This window comes from Seriola dumerili, unplaced genomic scaffold (assembly GCF_002260705.1).
Source record: "Seriola dumerili isolate Sdu_G_001 unplaced genomic scaffold, Sdu_1.0 BDQW01000169.1, whole genome shotgun sequence".
NCBI lineage: Eukaryota > Metazoa > Chordata > Actinopteri > Carangiformes > Carangidae > Seriola > Seriola dumerili.
This window is the reverse complement of record NW_019174424.1, coordinates 2275506-2296229: the sequence shown is the minus strand read 5'-3', so window position 1 is coordinate 2296229 and position 20724 is coordinate 2275506. Positions and strand designations below refer to the sequence as shown.

At 40.9% G+C, this 20724-nt stretch overlaps 2 protein-coding genes across 2 annotated transcripts in view; one reads left to right on the top strand and one right to left on the bottom strand.

Moving 5' to 3' along the window:
* LOC111227115 (protein kinase C alpha type-like) overlaps positions 1–3714 on the bottom strand; it is a 101147-nt gene extending 97433 nt beyond the window's left edge. Inside the window, exons 1-2 of the mRNA XM_022752520.1 lie at positions 3548–3714; positions 3192–3223 (exon numbers count right to left, since the gene is read on the bottom strand). Coding sequence (XP_022608241.1) covers positions 3192–3223; positions 3548–3714 — 199 coding nt within the window. The remainder of the gene's footprint in view (positions 1–3191; positions 3224–3547) is intronic.
* A 2821-nt stretch (positions 3715–6535) lies between these two features.
* cep112 (centrosomal protein 112) overlaps positions 6536–20724 on the top strand; it is a 99183-nt gene continuing 84994 nt past the window's right edge. The window contains exons 1-5 of the mRNA XM_022752538.1: positions 6536–6635; positions 6833–7023; positions 7207–7370; positions 16006–16090; positions 18334–18411. Of these exons, the coding sequence (XP_022608259.1) occupies positions 6536–6635; positions 6833–7023; positions 7207–7370; positions 16006–16090; positions 18334–18411 (618 nt within the window). The remainder of the gene's footprint in view (positions 6636–6832; positions 7024–7206; positions 7371–16005; positions 16091–18333; positions 18412–20724) is intronic.

The following is a 20724-nucleotide window of genomic DNA, read 5'->3' as shown; positions in this document are numbered from 1 at the left end:
ATAAATATTTCTCTGCTCTGTATGCCTTACAGCCCCATGTAATAACAAGCCAGTGTCCCATGTCACCATAGTGCTATCAACAATTACAAAAGCCATTATGCATCCATTCCATGAGGAAAAGAGAGAGGCCTTTACATCATAGCCTCTGGAGATTATCCCACTATATGGTTCTCAAAACAGCAATGCATTCCTTATGCACACTCTACAAGAACAAACCCTGTCTACAAGAACACACATCTCTCAGACCACTTCTATGATGTATTCAAACTCCACTGACAAAATGCAAGCACACAGTTCAGCCCCTGCACACATATGTATACACCTGATGTTAAAATTAGGTATTTGAAATTGTATTGTCATTTAGAAAACAGGTACATGAAATTTAATTTCTATGTAATGTAATCACATTACATGTACATGTACATGTACATGTACATGTACAAGTACATGCATGCAAACACACAGACATGCACATCATACTGCAAGAATGAGCATAACATATCCAGTCATTCCCGTCTCCTATGATCTGAAAGAACTGTGACTTTCTGAGTCTGCAAAGCTCTGGTTAAAACATACAAAAGGCAAACATGTCCATGTGGATGTAGGACAGATCTTCTCACTGCAGCGTCACTCCACAGAATGACACTCATTGACATGAGAGGACACAGATAGTAGTAACGCTGGTGCAAAGATACTGGGCCCTCCTGACACAATTTTATATTGTGTTTTTTGTTTCCATTTTGTGTACAAGTGTCTGACTGGTGATCTAACCTTTTTCTTCAAACTTCTGTAGTCTCCATTATAACTCCTACTCTTTACTTTGCCTTTCTCCCCTTTAGCTGACACTGTATCAGATGTCTAGAGAGAAATGTTACACTAGCAAAGACGGTGGCAACAGGGTGTTGATTTCAGGGCATCCAGTATGTGGCACCCTGGCTCCAAATAAAGATTACTGTAAGGTAAAGTGTACTATAACTTTTTGATTCTTCAGAGAAAGAAAGAAAGGTGTTCAGTGTTTTTTAGTCTTTCAGTATAAACACACTGAGCATGTTTACAAGAGTGGCTTTCACACTGAAACAATGGGCGGTGTTGTCCAGCTGCCACACCTGTTAACGATCTGGCCACTAATTGCTCTGTGAGCAGCTGCTGCTAATGGCCTTCGTTAAGTCAGACCTGGAGCGCTGATATGAAGGAGACAAGGAGGGATATAATAAGGCCAGAGGTTACTCTCAAGTCCAGTCAGTCTTGATAATCTGTTTCTCTCAAACCATAGCTTCTGAGGAATACAGGGTGCAGCTTAACAGCCATGGCTCTTGGGTGCCTTTTATGGTAAGTTTTACTGATGTGAATTTCTGAGCACTTTTTTAAATTACTTTTAAAATAGATACTTAAATGTTTGTTTTACTTGCCTCTCTTGCAGTGTTTCCTGGATTTGTTTTTTGCTGTTTGATGGCAGTGCTGGTTTACCAGCTTTAAAAGGTAATGATTTTCTTCTTAATTACCTCATTAGGCCTTGAAAATATCTATTTAAACTTAATTGTCAATTCTGCAGGGTATGGATATCCATACATGGCTGACTCGCGTAACATAGCTGATGATGGAGAAGATGAAGGGTTGACCTCTCTGACCTTTGAGGGTTACTGGCCGACTTCAAACAGCCAACCAGCTGACGGTGTATACACAAGCTACGACAAGCCTTTAGTTTCACAGCGGCCAGTCTCTGTCCCAGCTCAACAAAAACTGCCTAACACACCTGGTGCACCTCAGGCAGCGAGACTTGTAAATGGTATGTCGAGAAACTGGGGTCTGGAAAACCTTGACAAACCACTCATCTTTCCTTTAAGACTTAACTACCAGCTGGGTTATCCAGAAAAGTCTCAGCCAGGCCCTATCCAACCTCAATCACCATCATTTAATGTTGCATCTTCAAACAGTCTGCACGCCTCTCCAAGCACTGGCGGTGCTACTCATTATGCTAGTTCAACTGCATACTATGACCCTGCCTCATCTTACACCTCTCAGGCTGCAAAATCTCCTAGTGCTGACTCTTGGCAGCCTGAACCAGTTAGCAGTGACCATGGTGTAGCCGACTTGAACACTGGCTCCAGTGCACATGGAGGCGACTCAAGTAACGCGCCCCATCTTGTCTTTGAGGATGTCTTTCAATATCCCTCTGCAAACACAGAGCCAGCTGCTCCAAGTCATGGTGGCATCTCCAATGCTGGAGGGTACAGCCAAGCTCATTATGTGAGTGAGGGGTCTTTAACTGAAAATGCCTTAGAAACCTCATTCCCAAGTTACCCAGCTAATGTAGGTGCACATCCTAGTTCTGCATTTGGGAAAGGAAGCTCATCCTCTAGTTATCAGCCACATGAGCGGACCTCCCCTCAGCTTCCACAAAAACCAGTCATAAGCTCTCAAAATGTGGTCTCCCAGAGAGTGAGTGAACCAATCCCTCCTCCAAGCTACATTAGCCAATCCAGAACTGGCTACCAGCGAGGTGGGTATCTCCACACTAAATCCATCTACTCACCAGAATTTCCCCCTCCACCTCCAATACCTGTAAGCTCGCTGGGTGTCAAAAGGCCTGCAATGAGTTACAGAGCTGCCCCTAAGGGTGTAAAGAACCCCCAAAGGTATGTCCACAACCTCAAACTGAAGTCTGCAAGTGCTTATTAACAAATATCCTTTGAAATTAAGCCTAATCATTTTGTCTTCCAGCGCCAAATGGTAACCATCATGGATATTGATGGGTCCAGGCAACAGGTAAAAGTTTCATTTTATCTTGATGTGTCAAAGTTATTTGTATTGACTATTAACTTCTGCTTTCTTGCTTGCAGAATGTTTCCTCCTGAAGAAAATAAAAGTTTTAAAATTTGAACTGTTTCTGTGTATGCTCTTAAATGTACATCCTCATTCAGTAGCTAGTCATGGAGTCACTTGAAACCTAACTGTAAATGTTTAAATGAAGGTTAAGGCAGAGTGAATTGGAAAACGATGTATGAACAAAACAACCTGTGAACAAAGTGCATCTTCTCTGCTTTCAGTGTGAAACATGGAAGCTTTCAACACAACAGGAGTGTGTTGAGCTGGTGTTCTGCCCTTCAGGTCAAATAAATGTTGCCGTCTACACTAGTTCTGATCCTGCCACAACTGGCAACTGCACCAATGTACACATGCAAGTGGCTTACCTTGGCATTGAAATCCTTGTTTTCCAAATCCCCTGCAACAGACAGGCACAAATGTTATCGTGGGGTTGCTTAGCTCTAAAACTGTCACTATTTAACACTTTCTCGGTTAATTTTTTTTTTTTTTTTTTTTTTTAAGCTACAAGTCTGAGCACACGAGGCGCTCGTTAGACCTATGAAAATGGGTTAAAAGCACAGTATCCGCAAGATTACATCTAGAATATTAATGTAAACATTAGCCTAAACTTGAGTACAACCGTCACGAAAGGCGGTAAATGGGGGGGGGAATGTCCTTCTGCCATCAAAAGTGAAGTGAGTGAGGCTGTCTGAAAAGACAGGTGTGCATGAGGGACACTTACCATATGAAGTCTGTACAATGGCTGCAGAACGTCGGCTGCTTGAAAAACCTGGCAGTAAATTTGTGGTTTTTCACTTCATGCACATTTTTCTGCCGCAAAGCACCTTTGCGGGCGAATCGGTTCCCAACCCCAGCTGAGTCATTATAATGTAAAAGATGGTCAGCCATAGTAGGAAAAAACAAAAAACTACACAACCACGACTTCGCGTTGCCCCGACCGATTTCTGTGAGGTTCTTGTCTCTTCACAGCTCTTGACAAGTGGTGCTGTCTGTGCTGGAGCGCTCTTGACAGTCCGCACGCCTCCCCTCTACCTGGTCCACAGCTGAGCGCTTCTTTTTCATTCACAGTGACGTCGGCGAAGTCTGCTTTCACGTACTGTGGGAATTTTTCACTTCAATTTCAGCGCACAATTAACACATTTTTATTAGAAGTGACTTTTGGATACCTAAAAACAAACAAAGCACGTCCACTATTACTGTGTGTGTACTAGGTCAGCCTATTTTGTTACTGGTGGCCCACAGGCAGCCAGATCTATGGAAAAATAGTTCTAACAATGATGTAAAGTGAAATGAGGTCCTATCTGCACATTATTGATCCATAGAAATGCACCGAGAGGCCAGGATGAGCTATATAGGCTATATTTCATCACATATTAAATATGATCAGGCCTTCACGATGGAAAAAGATAAGAGAAACCTTTCAGTCATCATAATGGTGTGCTAAATACACTTTCTATCAACATTTTTTGTAAGACATTAAATGTGATTTCTAATCTTGGTTTCTGAGACATAGGCTTATCTATTGGCATTATGATCAGTGATTGTTTTCGCTATAGGCTGCTATACATTTGTACATTTTTGTGAATTTATCAGCTTTTTTACCTGCAATGTTTGAAAAGGTTTTAACTTGATGGGCCTACCAGTGTTTGCCGCATGATAGTAGGCTGTAATTTCAGAGCTTATTTTGCTTTTACATATGATCAATAAAACCAAAAACACTGGATGAAGAAAAACATAGGCTACGAGGAGCACTTGAAGGCGACATGTCCCTACATCCGTTGCTGGTGTTGTGCGCCACCCTGTGGACTTAAACTACATTGCAAGTTTTGATCAAACTGAGAATTACGCATGGTATCAGGCAGACCGGTTGAAATACAGCAAATCAAAGTCATTTTTCATTCCTGAATCAGATTCTCGACAGTGGCAACTATTTCAAATATTTCACTATAATTTTCTATATTTCATGTTGTTCGAGTTGAGACTCGAAGTCTATTTTAGTTCAAACCGGGACGGAACATAATAAAAGAACAAATAAATTTCACAACAGTGTATAGTGTAATGAAATACCTTGTCTTAAAACAAGTTGGGAAGTAAGGATAGCTTGCAACTTGAACAACTGAACGGCACACAAAACAGCTTCAATATAGGATATACAGTGGCTTAAGAAAAGTATTCAGACCCCTTCACTTTATTATGTTGTAGGCCTACATGTGTTTATTGTAAATGGATAAAATTGCCCAACAATGCTCTGTTAGATTAGATGAGAAGTGTCTCTGAACTGCCATCTTCAGATCTCTTCATATGTTCCATGGGGGTTAAGTCTGCGTGTTAGTTGGGCTACTCAGGGACAGTTGGAGACTTGTCCTGAAGCCACTCCTGTGTTGTCTTGGCTGTATGCTTCGAGTCTTTGTTCTGCCAAAGGGTTACCTGTTGCCCCAGTCTCAGGTTTGTACTCAAGAGCATGTTTTCTTCAAGGACCTCTCTGTATTGGCTGTATTCATCCTTCTCTCGGTTCTGACCGCCAGTCTTCCTGCCCCTGCTGCTGAGAAACTCCCCCAAATCATGATGCTCCCACCATCCTGTGTCACTGTATGGATGGAATTATCCAGGTGAAGGGCAGTGCCTGGTGTTTGCCAGTTATAGTGTTTGGACTTCTTTCAAAGGGTTAAATTTTTGTCTCATCAGACCAAAGAATCTTTTTCCTCATACTGGAAGAGTTCTCCCATCTCTGCAGAGGACCTCCGAAGCTCTGTCATAGCGACCATTGGGTTTTTGGGTATCTCCCTGACCTCTTGCTCCATTTCCTTGCCCTGAACTATGCCTTGCCTTAATTGTATAACAAAGGTCTACAGGGAGTTCTTTGGATTCCATGGCTTGGTTTTTGTTCTGACATGCAGTGTGAATTGTGGGACTCTGGTCAAGTTCACATCTCAGGGATAATTAAAGCAAACAAGATGCACCTGACAATTTGCAGTGCCACAGCAATGGGTCTGATTAGTTTTGTAAATAAGACATTTCTTTTTCTATTTCTTTTAAATACATTTGTAAATTTTATCGATCTAAAATTAAATCTACAGCACAATAATGTGTTAAAAATGAAGGGTCTGAAGTCGCTGCATGTGGCGGAAGTGAAGGGAAAAAAAGATGTGCAGTTTCTATGACAACAGGGAGACGCTGCGTTGCCACGGAAAACGGATGTGGCGTAGAACGAAGACGCCAAAGTTTTTGAACCGTTTTGAGCGGCGAAATCACTGCCGAAGGTAAGACGCTTTTTAGTCCATATATTACATTTTCTCATACACTATGTATTTTAAAACACGCTATTAGTCTTTTCACGAAAGCCTGTAAGAGGCATTAGTGGACAGCGAGCTCTAGGCTGGTGTGCTTTAGCTCGGCTAGCGTTAGTTGCAACATGTTTGCTAATGCTTGCGCTAGTATCAGTTCTTTAAGGAGTATCTAGTTAATTTGTTAACACTGCTATTTATAGTTATTAGATTGGATTAGTTCTCATGCAATGTTATGCTAACATTACGTTGACACGATGCTTCCATGTTTCATATAACAAGGTTTTCGCATTGTTTTGAAACTGAGTAAGTCAGCTGGAACACTCATTGTAGCTAGCTAACGTTGGCAATGCTTGTCAACAGAGTAGTTAATTTATTTCTTATTAGTCATGATAACAATTAGATAGTAAATCCCTCAGGACACCATGAGCAAACGTGAGGACTCATGGGAGAAGCTGGACACGGAGTTTGACCATTTTCTACTGGACATGAAGCCACATGTCCTTAAACACCCCAACAAGACAGGTGATGTTTAATTTCATTTCCATTCACTACATTAAACACAGTTAAACATCACTGATCTGGCAAACTTAACTACAGGGTTTGTTTTGTGGTTTTTGTGCTGTTTCAAGAACACGTATTGTGCTAAGTTAAGCTAATATGATATGTTTCATCATCTATAACATCATTTCACCTGTCCCTTTGTCTTCCATTGTTGTCAGAGCGCCAGCAATGTGCCATATGGATAAAGAAGCTGTGTGACCCAGCCACATGTGGTTCAGGTCTGATAGGGCGTAAGAACCGCAATATGTATGCCCGTTTGCTCCTTCACATGCTCAAAAGAGGAGTACTGGAGGGGCCTTTTACCAGCAAACCAGAGCCTGGAAGCCTCAAGACGCTCCCTACCTACATGGTAAGAATAACCGCTTCATCATATCATAAACATGGTGGACTACTCCATATTGCCATGGAGTAGTACACAAAACACTTTTTCATCCTAATGTGAATTATAATGCACTTCAAAAATGCTGTCATAGTCAAGTTTATTTGAAGAGACTTTTTTTTATACAATCTGTCTATTTATTTTAATTTTTAGTCCATCTACTTTGATGAGCCACTGAGTGGTCGGTCTGTGCAGCACAGCAACGCAGGTCTGCCTGACTGGGTGACAGGAGAGTTGGGTGGTTATACTGATGACAGTTTGACTGTCGGCCTGCTTAAGGACAGAACGAGTTCCACACCTATTGCAACTCATCACAGGTACTTTTCCACTGCACATCATCTTGGTCAAATATACACAGGTTTAGGATGAAAATTTCCCTAAATAAAGAATGACAATCATCTGGCTTCATTGTGCTCATAGATTGAAATGTATTTGCAAGGTACTGAATTTTAATTTTTTTTTTTTTTTTTGAGGTATGCAAAATCGAATGCAAAATTTGAATTGAATTAGTTTTCTTTCCAAAACCACAAACAAGCATGTGGTTATTGAGATTTTTAAGGATCCCAGCTTCATAGATTTGATAATAATTATGCAATGATGCATAATAATGCATGTTATGTATGAGCCAGATTTAAAGGTAGGACACCTGGGTCTGTAATGTTTTGAGTCACAAATATTACCCACATTGTTATACAGGGGCATATTTTTTCCCATATTATCCCTTACAACCTTTGATCCTGCTTACAGTTTGTTAGAAATAGAAACAATTTTTCATGCTTATTTTTGTCAGATTTGCTGTTCGTAGCCTCATTGTAGCTTCAATTTCTTCTTAGCTGTAGTCCATTGCTTTAAAACATCCAGCGAGCTGTAGGATTTTTTTGCACATCACTGTTGTATGTTGATGTAGAAATTCATGTCGACATGGAAATTTTTCCGTCCTTCTCTGACCTCTCACATAGGTTTTTTTATACTTTAGTGATCAAACCATGTCAATCATCTGTCATCACAAATTATTGCAGCCCAGCTATGTTAAACATTAACTTAACTATTCAATTGTGTTTGCATGCCTTGTACTCTTGTATGGCATACATTACTTAGTGTCATGGCCAACAATTTGTAAGATGTAAAATGGCAGGTGTCCTAATAATTTGGATTGTGAATGTTTAAGAATATACTCTCACCATGCACTTTATTAGGAACACTATGATAATACTGGATAGGACTTCCCTTTGCTCTCAAAACAGCCTCAGTTCTTCATGGCATGGATTCCACGAGATGCTGGAAACATTCCTTTGAGATTCTGGTCAGTGTTGACATGAGTACATCATATAATTTCTGCAGATTTTTCAGATGCACATTCATGCTGCCAATTTCCCGTTATAGGAGTGCTATTGGATTTAGATCTGGTGACTGGGGAGGCCATTGAATTTTAGTCAGCAGGCCTCAGCTCAAGTTCGCTATCATGTTCATGAAATAGTTTAATTGCTGTATATTCATGTTAGAAGTAGCCATTAGAAGGTAGGTAAATTGCAGCCACAAAGGGATGCACAAGGTCAGCAATAATATTCAAATAGGCGTAGCATTCAAACGATGATTTATTGGTATTAAGGGGTGTAACACCCGCCAACGTAATAACAGCCCACAAACGTAATAAACCACAAAAGTAATACAAATCTGCAGGTTTTTAATGTAATAATCCCACAAACATAATAAATTTTCCACAAACGTAATTGCAGTTGCCTACTACAAATGTAATACGTTTGTGGGATGGTGAAAATCTTCAGCTTTCAAAATTGTAATAACTTCCCACGAATTTAACATGAAAATGATCTTTGTGGTCATTGTTGTTTGTTTATTTACCTATACCCCTGCCAATGGGTTTGAGTAGGGTGGGTGCAGGTCTTAAAAACCCCCGACCTGCGTGTCCCTACTTTTGACATAGCCTATTCTTGTATAGGTTCTTGACTGTTTAGACTGATCAAGTGTTGATGTCATAAACCCCATCATATCACCTGCTATTACGTTTGTGGGAATTTTATTATGATTTTGGGATAATTACAATAAAAACTGCAGATTTGTATTACGTTTGTGGTTTATTACATTTGTGGGCTGTTATTATGTTGGCGGGTGTTACAAGGGGCCCAAAGACATTTCCCACACCACTGGAGAGGCAGTCTCTCCTTAGTTCTTATGGTACTTTGATATAACACACACCACCTGTAACTAACACAGGATGCACATGCTCTCAATCAAAATGTCAAGACAACCATGCCTTACTTGGTAATGACTTTCTCTTGGTTTAAGACTCATTGTTTTTCTCTTATCGGTGTACGTCAGCCATCTTAAACATCCCCCTTTAACTCCTACAAACATATATCCTGCTGGTATATATTTTCAACATTCTCAGCACACGTACGCAGGTGCAAGGTTTCAACCCCTTCCAGGTTAAACTGCTTTATAATGAGTTTCTTTGTATTTAGTTTCCCAATAACGTAAACATTATAATATCATGTGGATTATCTGTGACACATCTATTAATACTAGAATAAAGCATGCAAGCATACTAATAAAAGCATGAGTATAACAGGAATTTGCATTAAAAGTCAAATAAAGACATTCTATCATTGTATTATGTTCCAGCACATTTATAGATTATTGGAAAGAGAGCTTTCCCCTTACTCTAGCTAGTGATTTAACATCTGATACTGAAAAAAAACCTTTTGGTCAGATATAGAAGGCGCTGCATATAACATAAGATATTTATCTAAGCATTCTGTTTAAAAGTTCTTTTATCAGACTGAAAACATTGATCTTGGTTGTGAAGCTGGATACACACAGCTTTCGTGACTGATCGCCCATCGTATTTGCTCAGCAGTGCTATCTGAAAAGCTGAAGACATTGCCAAGTTCTTGCATCAGTCTTCATGAGCTGTCCATTCTGACTTTTCAAAGAGAAATACTTCAAAACGGCATGAGACTTTGAGGAACCTCTCGTATTCTCTATCCATCTTTCTGTTCCTCTTCTCTTTACACTTTCCCAGTAGTTGAACCTGAGGTCTAACCCCAACAGAGGAGAGAGGGAGGCAGAGAATAAAGTTAGGTAGCTCATTAGCTTGCTCTCTGTTTGTTAAATATCTTGGCTTCTTTTCTTGTATGAATAAATATATGTATTTTGGAGTTAGAATTGTTCTGCTTGATTAAAACAGCTTGACTGAAACCTCATGTACTACTCAGGTCTTCGTGCATGTGCCTAAGTGTATATACACACACGTGAGGTCTTTCAACATGCCTCACTAAATCATCAGTCATCCTAGATTGCTTAGGGATATTTCCTTTGACTGCAGGCAGTTCAGGGGCTTGACAAAGTGATGTTAGTAATGGCTCAGGGTTTTTCATTCCAATTAACAAGGAAAGGCAAATCAGAGCCCAGTGGCTTGATATGCTCATTAGCATAATAAAGAGAGAGCACTGTAACTGTAGTAAAGACAGCTTAATATCCACCAGGGCACTGGGTAAGAAAGAGTACAGGCCCTCTGCTGCCATATTTAATTCAACTTTTACTGTCGGGGCTTGTAAAATAATCGATTCTTAGAAAATGTTCATTAATGACTTGTCTTCAAATATCTTCCACAATTAAACCTGCATCATCTAGCTCATGGCCTGCTAGTAGAACATATTTTAATTCTGTGTTTTGAGTTTGCATATTGACACTGACAAAATTAAATGCATTTAGAATGTCAGCATGCATACTTCATTGCTTGTTCTTTAAACCTTGAGGCAATGGACACTATTATCTTACAATGCACAGTATTAGATGTTTATGGGTGATCTTTATTTAAAATAGATATGTTTTAATCAGTTGATTAATTTTATCACAAGCTGTTGTTTCCCAAAATACTTTATTTTATATTACATGATCAAACTTTTTAATTTCTGCCACTGAGGTTTTGTTAAATCTTTATTGACTTGTTTGTGTGACCAAAAGCTCAGTCTGGAATAACTCTATAGCTTGTATTACAAGTGATTCAGAACAGTGTGGCTACCTTCTATAAGGCGCAACTCTTCCTGCTCTCTGCTATAGAGGGTGTGGATAGTGAAGTTTTTTTGGGGAGCAGACTGCTGAGTACCATAATGTGTGATTGGGATAAGACCATGAAAGACGCTCAGATCACAGGCTAACGTCCTGATGGAGAAAATTATTCAGGCCAAGAGTCCTTTTATGTGTCTCTCTCATTTAGATAAGATTAAATGGAAGGAACTCGCCTGACTCCCTCCCTATGATGTGGCAACGTTTGATCTCTGTCTCACTCACCATTAGTCAGGTGATGGGCAGGGCTTCTTTTAGCTTGTGAAACTGTTAGATCCTGTTCAGGTTTCAACATCTAAAGGCACTGTTTGGTGTTGGTGTTGTAATATGTTTGTATGTGTTAACAGACACATCATCCAACCTCATTAGTTGAAAAAGCCAAGATTAAATTGTACTATGCATTCCACTTCTATGCTATTCCTAATTTAGCCACAAGATGGAGCCACTGCTTTGTCTATAGCATTGTTTTGAGAGCGAGGAATGCTGTGGGAAAGCAAATGCAGGCAGTGAGGGTCAAAGGATCATACAAAATAGCTTTGGTGATTAGTCTACATGTCCACTCCATCTTCTTATATGTCAACTTGAGTTCAAAGGAGAGATAATGATAAAGATGTGAGAGGGAAAATGGCATGTGTGGTTTTGTTTTGACATGTTAACTTGGTAATCAGCACTGGGGTCAGGTTCACTGCTAAAGTTTAGTTGAAGAGCATGTAGTTTTGGCTTTATCGCTTTGTATGTGGCTCTACTCTTTGTCTACAAAAGCTTTTTCTTAGGCCTCTTTTTTTCTGTTCTTGTTTTCCTCTTGTCTCTCTCAGACTTCTGCCTTCCATCTGTGTGCTTTTCACCCACATATGAAAACTTTTAACCCCCCTTTTCTCTCTCCCTCCCCTATTTTGTTCTCTGGGTAAGTGCGACAATAACATTGTCCTTGCAGTTGCAGGAGTCAGCCGTTGATGTTGGTGTAAACACCTCACGTCTCTCCCTTATAGGCCAGCACGTTTCCACTGATCCTCCAGCCTCCATGTGCTGTTGGGTTATGTTGGAGGGTGTGCAGGGGCACAGGGATGTTTGTGTCCCAAGGTCAGACTGCTTTCCTGAGAGTGCCCGAGGCTGAGACCTGGGCCCTCTGGCTATGCACCTGGAGGTCAGGCTTGGGTATGGATGTCAGGCTGCTTTAATCAGCCAAGCTGCAGCTTCTGAGGCTCTACATGGTGTTCTCATTTTCTTCTGTGTGTGTGTGCGCACCGTGTGTGTAGCTCTGGCTGGACTTGCCACTGCTTTGATCTCTGGGCCTCAGACTCCAGACACATCTGATTCAATTATCCTCATCCACCTGTTGACTTAGAGGCCCAAGATTGTGAAGCTTGGCCCCCCTATCCAAGTTTCACAGCTGCATGTGTTTGTGCATGTGCATGCAGGTGTGTGTGTCTGTCTGTGTGCGCATGCATAGACCAACCAGTATGTGAAAGGAATGAGTGAGTACACATAAGCAGAAGTCTGCAGGGTTTAATTTGAAACTTTTAATTTTAGTTAATTATACATTAATGGAACAATATTAAATCCCCAACAGTATTATTTAAATTGTCTTGTGATAGTTTTCTTTTTTAATTTTAGTTGTATAAGGACATCTGTCTCACAGAGTCATTGTATTTGTGCCTCAGCTACTGAAAGGACTTTGCTACTCTCCCATTGTAAGTGATGTAAAAACAAGTGCACCAGAACTTTGGTGCTGCTTAGGTCAATTTATGCATTTATAACACACCAATTACAACACAGAGCCTGTCACTGAGAGACTTCCACAATTATACATGTACAGAAGCACAATTTAATTATTACATATTATAATACAGGGCTCCAGAACTCTGTGCAGCTGTAAGAGTGGATATGGTAATTCTTCAGGCCACTGCACACTCTTAAATGTCACTCTTTATGTTATTAAACATGAACAAACCAACCTACAATCCAGGCTGAATAGGAACCAGGTATCTAAAACTCATGAAGATGGGGAGTGTCATTACCTGTGTTATATTTTATGTCCTTTATAACTGTCCCAGAGTCTCTTTGACCACTACGTTATTAATCAAAATCCTATTATAGCATAATCTTTTCTATACTTTATAACATGATAAAGAGATTTTGTTTTCATTGTCAGTTTAATTTTATGCTGCCACGCTGGCAGCATCCAGGTGACGGGGGCATTATGTTTTTGGGTTGTCCGTCCCATTCTCATGAACCAGGTATCTCAGTAATGCCTTGAGGGAATTTCTTCCAATTTGGTACAAAGATTCACTTGACTCAAGAATGAACTGATTAGATTTTGGTGGTCAAGGTCATGGTGACCTCACGAAACGCGTTTTTGGCCATAACTCACAAATTCGTATGCTAATTATGACACAATTTAACACAAATGTCTATCTGGATAAAATGATAATGTAATGACATTTTATATTGAAATGGTCAAAGGTCAACTTCACTGTGACATCATAATGTTCTACAAAAACACTCCTGGCCATTATTCAATGCTGTTACTCAGGAAGGGATGATTGTGACCATATTTCCTGCAACTTGGCTCGTTGGCAGAGGCATACAACTGGAGGCGGTGATTCTAGTTATTTTTTAGAAGGAAAAACAACAGAGTGATAAGTAACATCACCAGCTGTGTGCCTGACTCTGTTAAAAAAAAAAAAAAAAAAATTGCAGCAGATTTCAAGCTGTCCCACACAGCCAGGACAAAGACCCTTAAAACAGCATGAAGACAAGACAGAAATTGTAAAAACAAGTTAGAAACTCTTCTGATTTAGGGGCTGAGTGACAAACCGTGTTTTCAAAAAAGTGAATAAAGAATAAAAAGTGTAAAGTGGAATCCAGAAGTCTGAGGCCGCTTTCCCATTCACTTTTTATGTGAAACTGTGTAACATGTTGTTACACAGAATTTCAAGGTTGTTGGTCGTTGGTTGTTGAAACATACTGTTAATAATTATTAAAAATTAGTCATCATTCATTGTCATTTGACAACATCCTCCTCTCCGCGACTACATGCAGAAGGACTACCCCAATGACTGAGCTGGCCTGAATTACTTTGAGTCTGTTGGTGTTGGCCACCCGCGGGCCTCTGGCTCAGCAGACTACAGCATAGAAAATGTTGCTGGCCACCACAGACTCTTAAAACATCCATACCATGGTGCCACAGATGTTGAAGGACTGGAGTCTTCACAGGAAAAAGAGCAGACTCTGGCCTTTCCTATAGAGAGCTGCAGAGTTCCTGGTCCAGTCCAGTTTTGCTGTCCAAGTGGACACCCAGGTGTTTGTACTCCTGCACCATCTCTACCTCTCCCCTAATGGAAAGAGAGAGAAGCAGGAGTCCCGGATCTCTTGAAGTCCACTACCAGCTCCTTTGTTTTGCTGATGTTGAGTTGCAGGTATTTCAGCTCACAGCAGTCCACAAAACTTTCCCCCACCCTCTGGTACTCTGACACATCCTCCCCCTTGATGCATCTAACAACTGCAGAGTTAATGGAGAATTTCTGTAGGTGGCAGTTCTCTGTGTCGCACCTGAAGTCTGAGGTGTACAAGGTAAAGAGAAAAGGGGACAGGACAGTCACCAATGGAGCTCCACTACTTCTCACCACTTTGTCTGACTCACAGTTCTGAAAGTTCTGAAATGAGGACATTAGGCAAGGTAGTCCATGAGGAGCATCAACATGCAGAGCAATCATTTTCCTTCCCTGCAGAGAAGGCTAAATGTTGGTAAAGGTGCTGGAGAAATCAAATAACAGGGTTCTGACCACATCCCCTGCCCTATCCAGGTGGTTGTAGGCACAGTGGAGCAGTTGTACAAGGGCATTGGGGGTCTAATGAAGGCTTGACCAATGGCCGGAGGAAATCCAGGACCAGTCTTTCAAAAGCTTTCATGATGTTTGAGGTCAGTGCTACCGGCCTGCAGTCTTTGGTGGCAGTTGGATAGATCCTCTTCGGTACCAGGCAGGATGTCTACCATGACACAGGGACCCTCTCCAGACATAAACTGAGGTTAAAGAGGTGCTGGAGTATGATGCACAGCATAGAGATATCCTCTAGTTTTACATTCAGCAGTCTTTCCAGAAACCTCACAGCAGTAGTGCTTTCCTCCTTGATGCGATAACACTGCCTGTGACAAATGATGTTCAAAATTCTCAATACAAGGAATGCTAAAAAAATTACATGGGAGGAAAAGAAAGCCCTTAGGCTCCAAATTGAAAGTGTGAAACAGTGCCCTCTAGAACGTAATGTGATGTCTTTATTAGATGACAGCAATTTTTTTCTTCATTGTTGTCCTACATCTTCCCGTCTTCATCTACATCTTCATTTAATTAGCATTAGTAGGCCATTAGTCCCTTGTGTGCCTGCTTTTAATGAGACTGAGCTCAGTTATGCCTTATGTGTGTGTTCATGTGTGCGCACGGGAGAAAAAGCGAAGTGAGAATGAGAAATGTGTGTGTGTGCATGTATGCCTGTGAATATGAGCAGTTTCCCTGTTAAGCTGCTTGTTTAAACCATGATGGACATGATGAGGGACAATGATTGAAGTGTATGATTATAAAAAGATTGAACAAGCCATAGACTGGTGCCATGTGGGCTGTGCATGGAAACAGACTGATGTATAGCAGAGACGTTTATTGTTCAGATGGGATGAAATGCAGACCACAAACCATGCAACCAATGCCAGATGTTGATCTGTGTAAATAGCAAGGCACTCTGCCGACGCAAGCACATTCATATGCAAAGAGAGAGACAAGAGCAGACTCCAGAGACATGCACACACACACATACTGTAGGTTAACCTTTCACACTTTTCCTTTTGTGTATCTCTCACTTTATCTCTACCAGGAGAAGGCTGTATGAGGAGAGGACCCCATCACGACCCACGGCCTCCAGTCCACTCAAACAATCACCCAGACATGACATCAGAAGGGTTAGTTCATCACTGTATTTCAAACTGTCAACCACACCTCTGTATTTCCCTGGCATACTTGTGTTAATATTCAACAAGTAGGGGTTTTTTTAAGATTTCGAGATTGCTGCAAGGTAGCTGTGATGACACATTGAAATATTAAGAGCAAACCTGATGGTGCCAATGAAAATAGTAGCCACAGTGTTTTGCTTTCTTCCTTAATGCAGACCAATTTGGAAATTCCTGGTCTAATTTCTTCATGAAGTTGGAGGAAATTCCCAGAACTCTTAAGATGCTGGTTCAAGGAACAAACATGTAGCTAATGGTTGTGATAACAATACATTTGACAGTAACATACACTCAGCTGCCAGTTTATTAGATACACCTTGCTAAAATTAATGCAAAAAAATCTTACGTTTTTAGGAAGGTTATGATCAGATTTTGTTGAAACATTTTGAGAGAGGCGTTGATTCAACTGTAAGGTTGTGGTGCTGTTGATTTTTATTCATTATACTAACCTTGTTGAGTCAACATCTCTCTAAAAACATTGGATGGCAAAGATCACAACAATAATTAATAATATAATAATAATAATTTTATTTTTGTTATTATTTAGTTTACATTATGCTTCAATCATGACTAAATTACATTGAAAAAAGTTGATAATTCAGAATAGTTTAAAATTCAGTTCAAAAACTTCTGAGTCCTGATTGCTGTACTGAAATATTTGATGTTATTTTTTGCCAGTGGAGCCCCGCCCACTTCAAATCAGCAGGAGGAACACAGAAAAAACAGCACAAACAGAACTCTGTCACGCAAAACAACCAAAATAGTTCTATCTCTGGCAGAAATTTGTGTGTTCACGTAGGACCACATCGCTCATAATAAGAAGCTGATTGAGAAATATGTTTCTAGGGTGATGTGTTCATCATTCTCATCAAACCATCATGAATCTACTCTCAGTGGCCACTCTCTAATGTAGGTAATGCAGCCCAAAACAACAGCCCTGCCATAACATCTATCTTTGTAAATCTCATAATGTTTGCTCTTTGGTGATATAGTCAGAAACATATTCATTTAATTATATGTTTTAGCCCTGGTGTCATAGTTGGCGTTGTACTGGACTGCATTATATTCAGAGGTCTTCCTAATATTCTGACCTATAAACACCTTTCAAAATAATGCACTATTTCCTCAATAATAAACATATAATTGAATTTCCCACAATGTCATCAAAAATGGAGCAGTCCTACGCAAAGATAGATTATTTGGCATTTTGGATTGCATTAGATTGTACAGGTGTACCTAATAAAGTAGCCACTGAGTATATTTCTTCGTGGTGCATGTGTGGCCAAAACCATTTGAGGCTATTCTTACTTATCAGTGCTCAACAAATAGCGTTGAATTCTTGGTGCGATACAGAGACTGTGACATGCAGCTTTGAACAGCCAGTGACCCGCATACTTAGCATTTCTAGATATTGAAATGAAACGTGTACTCTGTTTATGCGAGAGTGAAGCTCTGGGACCTTAATGCCTTTTTAATCAGAAGGGGTATTTAATCCTCAGCTATTCCATTCAGCCATTTCTCTGTGTCAGTGCAGTTCCACTGAGGTACACCCAAGGTCCACACTCCGCCAGATTCTAATCAAATTCAACAACATCTCTCCTTTCCCTATCGCTCTCTCAACTTTATTAGATATTTCCCCTATTTCGACCTTGCTGCCCAACCTCGACTTGAGTAAACTGATCTTGTATCAACAGAACCCCTGGAAGCATTCGAATTATACTGTATAAAACAAATCCGGAGGCCCGTTGTAACAAAAGGCCCAGGAAAACAAGAATGACATGCGGTGTAGCTGCATATGCCCCTCTTGTGGAATTTACTGCGTGACGGAAATGATGTGGAACTGCCAAACATCTGGAGTGCTGTATGTGAGAGGGAGGAGAGTGAGGGAGCAAAGGGTGGAGAGATGGAGATAACCAGGGAGTAGAATACTGTTTGTATGGAAGGAGAACACATGTGGGTGTACTGTATATCTGTAAGCTTTTAAAGAACCTTCTTGTTGTTGCCAAGAGGAATTACATTGTGTCAAAATAATAACCTCCATCACTTTCTGCTGTTTTCTTCCCCAGGCCAAACTGCCAATCAAAGCACTGTTAGAAATCATTTAAATTTCCTTCTCTAATTTATATGACCCCCTCCCTTAACCTTCATTTTGTTTTTCCGTTTACGCATTCTTTCCCTTCCTTTTTCCTCCTCAGGTGGACGGGGGGCTGAAGGCGGATATGTCTCCTGATGACAGTGACCTGGAGGCTCGTCTCAACAGCTGGAACCTGGGGGTGAGTCCAGGGGCATGCCTTGAGCTTCTTGGTTACATACAGCTGTCAACATGCAGCAGCTCAACAGTGACAGTGATTCTGAATGCCTGAACTCACGAGTAAATCTAAATCAATAGTGCAATGACACTGAGTTAGCTATATTGCTTACACACTACTGAGCAAAGGATAAAGAAATCCCTTTCACCTATGTCCTCTTGAAACCACCTCCTGTATGCACCTCAGGGCCATTGTGGGACGTGAGGGTAGGATGAGGAGTGGAAGAAAGGTTGTGTAAACTGAGCATTTGAAGATGTGTGCACCTCTCTTATCTCCTCTGTCTGGAGTACACCAAGCCAGGGCTTGATAAGCACTCTGCCCTCATGTCTTTTATTCCCTTATTTATTCCCTATCTCCTCACCTGCATGACCCCGAGTCTCTCTTTTTCTTTTTCGTTTGCTTGTCAGCTCTGTCATTTGTCCCACATTACTTACACATGGATGTTTTTCATAGAACAGCCCCTCTCTTTCTGTTTATCCCCCTCTCTCTCTGTTTCTCTCTGTTCTGCCATTCTGTCTTTTGCCCTCTCTCTTTCCATCCAGCTTTCTCTGACTCCTTCGTCTTTGCTCTCCCTCTCTCTTTCAGTACTAGGGTAATCTGAGGTATCTATCAGCAGACGTGAAGCCGTGCACTGCTCCGCTCTGCACTCCTCTGTGTTGAGACGCTGATAAGATGCATTGCTTGGCAACGGTCCCCCAAGCCTGCATCTTTCAAATCAACAGATGTTCCTACAGACACACACATATACACACACACACACAAACCCCCTTCAAGTTTACAGAAGTTTCATAGATGCACTGCTTCAAAGAGCCCAGCTCCTATGAAATTTCAGCACAGCCAAGCGTCACTCTATCTAGCACATCTTTAGCTTTGCTTTAAATGTTCTGAAGCAGTCCATATTGTTTTGTTCATTTCACCTCTAATGTAATGAAGTCGGCATAGTGGCCATACTGGACAGTAAACAACAGATTGCGTGAGACTCAGATAGGAGTTCCTTTAAGATACACAAAGCCTGATCCAGCAGGTCTACAATTTGTTTCATCTTTTACTTAGTCTGCTGGAGTTACGGTATTGTTACGTGCAGCATACACTGACCTGCCTGTAAAGAAAAAAAAAAAGAATATTGCGTAAAACCATGACCTATTTTTTCATACAATACAGAATTTAAGAGTAGTTCCTGCCATTTGGCTGTCCATTGTCTGTGGTTAGATGGGTGTGCTTACGGCTTGCTCAACACTAGCCTGAAACTAGGAAGCCATCAATCACAGTATGTTTGTTTGGCTGGAGATCCTGGTCTTGTGATGTGGGGTGTCGTTCCTCTTCTGCGTCCATCCATCCATCTACGTCAGGTTCCAATGACACAGGACGCTGTGCCAGCTGTGAGGCTGTACAAACATTTGCTCACAGGAGCGTGTGTGTGTGTGTGTGTGTGTGTGTGTGTGTGTGTGTGGGCACGCAGCAAATGAAATGCACACATACAGAAGGGCATGGGCATACATGTGTGCAGCAAGCCCGAGTTTAGTATCACACTGCCAGCATTACACCACAGCATTTAGTCTACATGTCTTCCTTGCCCTGTGGGCTGTGCTCAATCAAATCTGATGACTGGCTGTCTGTGAGTATAAAAAGAAATCCCATTCTTGTTTTCAGACTGGGCACTAGTTTAGAGGGATATTGATTGATTCATCACATAGTAAATATGGATCTTTTTTTTTAGCCCGTGCCAAATTTAAGTATCAATTTATCGCACATCATGGCTCACCACTGATGCTGATCTGTAATAACTGTGTTGAGTGGTCTGTTCTTGTGTATTTATCTTTCTGTGTGTGCATTTTGATAATTAATCTGATTGTAGACCAGCTGGATGTCTCCTTTTGTTGAGGGCTTACAGTATGTCAGCTAATAAAATGTCTGACTTGTTTTTACCCACATCAAGCAGACGTTTTCAGGAGGCAGGCCCTGGCTCACCCTGAAGCAACAGATTGTGACTAACTATTTTAGTCCCAGCTCTGAGGTTCTTTCAGGTTCTGTTCTCTCATCTCCCATTCATTCTGGATTTACCTCATGATTTGTGTCACCTTACAACATTAAATCCTTTTTTTAACCACTGAATGAGTCCTACACTACTCTCGCCTATCTCCTCTCCTTCGTCCCCCTCCTCCTCTTCCTCTTTTTTCTCCTCCTTCATCCCCATGTTGAAGATATTAGCAACAGAACTGTTTACTGGGCGTCGTTGCTGTCATCTCCAAAGGCAGCTCTACTGCTTTGAAAGGCCGT